Here is a 2,890-nt window from a genome sequence, read left to right as displayed (position 1 = left end):
AGGCTGGATTCTCTTTCCCAGTCATTCACTGGAAGAGCATGGCAGAGGTCGTGGAGGAGGAGATGGAGTTGGCCGCCACTGCCACCGCGGCCGCGGCCGCCATGGAGGAGGAGAAGTTTGTGGTGCCGTTTCGGCACCGCCGGAAGTTTTCCATGTATCTGGTGCAGCTCCGCATTGGCGGCGGACCACCAGATGAAGCGTGTTCGAGATATGTATTGTTCGACACCGGCGACGACCTGGACGCAGTGCGTTCCGTGCAAAAACTGCACCAAGAGCTACTACCGTCCGTTCAACCCAGTCAAGTCAAGCACGTACCATCACTTTCCCTGCGAAGACCCGATGTACGAGCACGGGAGGATCACATGGTGCGATTACAGCCACTCCTACCCCAGTCCAGACAACAATTTGTGCAACTTCGAAAAGCGGTACGGCAATGGTAGCAAGCTGTCAGGCTACCTGGGATCTGACGCCTTCCCCTTTGGCAACGGCATAGCGGGGGACGGCGGCGGCTACAACTTCGAGCAAGACATCGTCTTCGGCTGCGCGCAGGAGGAACGTACCACCGCCGTCCGGGAATACAGCTCCGGCATTCTCGGCCTCGGCATGGGTACGTTCTCCTTCGTCGCTCAGGCCAGCGTCGACAAATTTTCCTACTGCGCTCTATCCCGGGAGAGAAGAGACCTCCGGGATCAGTGGAGGAAAACAACAAGCTACCTCCGATTCGGCAGCCATGCTGTCATGTCGGGCAAGATTGTCCCGTTCAAGCAGGACGGCGCCCACTTCATCATCTCCCTCAAGAGCGTGACGTACCAGCGAGGAAGCCGTCTAGATCAAAATCAGCCAGTGCCCATATTTACTCGGCAAGAGGCGGCGGAGTTCCTGCCCATTCTGGTGGATTCAGGGTCCACCCTGGCGCTACAGGAAAATCGTGTTTTGCCGTGTGAAAGACTATAAACCGAGAGCTTTTTCTCGGGTACACGGCTTATGTTCTTCTAAACCGAGTCTACAGCCAAAAACACCCGGCATTGGCGACACGCTCTTCTACGAAGGGTACGCAGGTGATTACATTTGTCTGGGAATTTCTATCGATGAGAGGAAATCAGTGTTAGGCATGATTGCTCAACGTAATACCAATGTTGGGTATGATTTAGCAAACATGGAGATCTCCTTTAATCGTGAGGTATGTGCCTGAGAATGGCCATTGTTGTTGCTGTAGTGAGTGAGTGGTAGTTGGCCAGATGTAGCGAGTGGTAGTAGCTAGCTCTGTCTCTTAGACTGAAATAAAAGGCCATCGCTGATGTACTGGTACTACGATACCAGATAGACTGAAATAAATGTTCCATCTCACATTATCAATCTTGCTGTGCTTGTGAAGATCATATTTGTTTTGCCCTTCTTGTTAATTTGTTTCTGACCAATTTTAACCATAGTCATGCTGCCTAAATAGACTGCCCCTTCCTTTCTTTCTTTCTGTTACTCATGGAATAGTTGAAGGTTGCGTGGCTCTCCAACATTATTAGCTTCAAAAATTGTTTTGCTGATGAAGATTTCTGATAGCTGAACACGGATCCTACCTAGCTAGGACTACCAAAATGTTTTGTCTTATCCTATGATTATTCAACCTTAGGAAACTGAATATATTTGCAGGCAGGTCAATTTTGCACAGGAGTTAACCTTAGACAACTGAATACATTTGCAAACAGGTCAATTTTGCACACATGCAAGTACCAAAATGACATTTATTCTTGTCTCCCAACCGTGGCTTCCTCCGCGTCGCCGTTGATCGTTTTCGCTTCAACCGCCACTGCTCTGCTCCTCCTCAACTAGCCCCACCGCTAGAGAGTAGAGATGCGAGTGAGCCAACATTAGGGTACTCTTTACCCTTTTTATTTTATTTTTTTGCGGGAAAACTTTCGATCTATTCATATTCAATCATGGCGGTACATTTAACACCAGAAATAATAAAAATTACATTCAGATCCGTAGACCACCTAGCAACGACTACAAGCACTTAAGCAAGCCGAAGGCGCGCCCACCCCTCCCTCGCTGGACCCAGGCAAAACTTGTTGTAGTAGATAGTCGGGAAGTCGACGTGCTGCCATCGAGCACAATAAAGCTGCACGCCGCCACTCCATAGGCACACATCAACTCTACAGTAGATCGACATGGTGGTGGTTGCCGTCACATAGCAGTACCGTTTGGCTACACCCTCCAATACCACACACATCTACATACATCATACTCCTTATGTAAAAACACACTACAACACTAATGCAAAGGTTTTATCTGTCATGCATCTCCCATCCCTCTCATCTACCCTACACTTGGCGTTGTGAATGTGAAGCACCTCGTGACGTGGGCAAACAAGGAATTACCATGATAATCTCATGACTTACAATAAGCAAACATATGCATTAGGCATCAATAATATGTTTCTAGAGAATGATAAGTTATAAAAGTCCCAACACAACGATAAGTGTATAACATGTATCATCTCATACACAACATCCACCATAGGAATTACATCAATAGCATCGTAATCTTGCAGGGCAGCTCATACGGACTACTACAATCATAATCGATGGGGAGATTCGATCAAGTTAACACCACAAACCCACAGTCTAGGAGTTGGACTACTACCCTCTCATGGAGGAGAGCGACTTGGAGGCATTGGTGAAGGAGGAGAGGCGGGCGAAGACGATTCCGGTAGTGGTCCGCCCCTCCAATATTCCCCCAGTGGCGGATTGCACACCCTCTCTTTGGTTTGTGATCTCCACCTCTGTCCCTCGCAAAATGAAATACCAGAGAGTATATATATAGGTAATTTTAGGTCAAAACAAGTCTGTGAGCGAAAGATTAAGGTCGATCGGACGGACGGTGGGAGGGCGCG

At 48.4% G+C, this 2,890-nt stretch overlaps 1 protein-coding gene across 1 annotated transcript; it reads left to right on the top strand.

Moving 5' to 3' along the window:
- Nucleotides 1-38: 38 nt before the first annotated feature.
- LOC119338430 (aspartic proteinase nepenthesin-2-like) lies at nucleotides 39-2,005 on the top strand (the record flags this gene model as incomplete). The annotated part of the gene is made up of 5 exons (XM_037610755.1): nucleotides 39-245; nucleotides 349-935; nucleotides 1,003-1,180; nucleotides 1,648-1,702; nucleotides 1,905-2,005. Coding segments are annotated over exons 1-5 (1,128 nt in total), but the record flags the coding sequence as incomplete, so codon positions are not given.
- Nucleotides 2,006-2,890: the final 885 nt, after the last annotated feature.

Source organism: Triticum dicoccoides, chromosome 7B (assembly GCF_002162155.2).
Source record: "Triticum dicoccoides isolate Atlit2015 ecotype Zavitan chromosome 7B, WEW_v2.0, whole genome shotgun sequence".
Classification (NCBI taxonomy): domain Eukaryota; kingdom Viridiplantae; phylum Streptophyta; class Magnoliopsida; order Poales; family Poaceae; genus Triticum; species Triticum dicoccoides.
The sequence above is the reverse complement of the archived record's forward strand: the minus strand, read 5'-3'. Positions and strand labels throughout refer to the sequence as shown.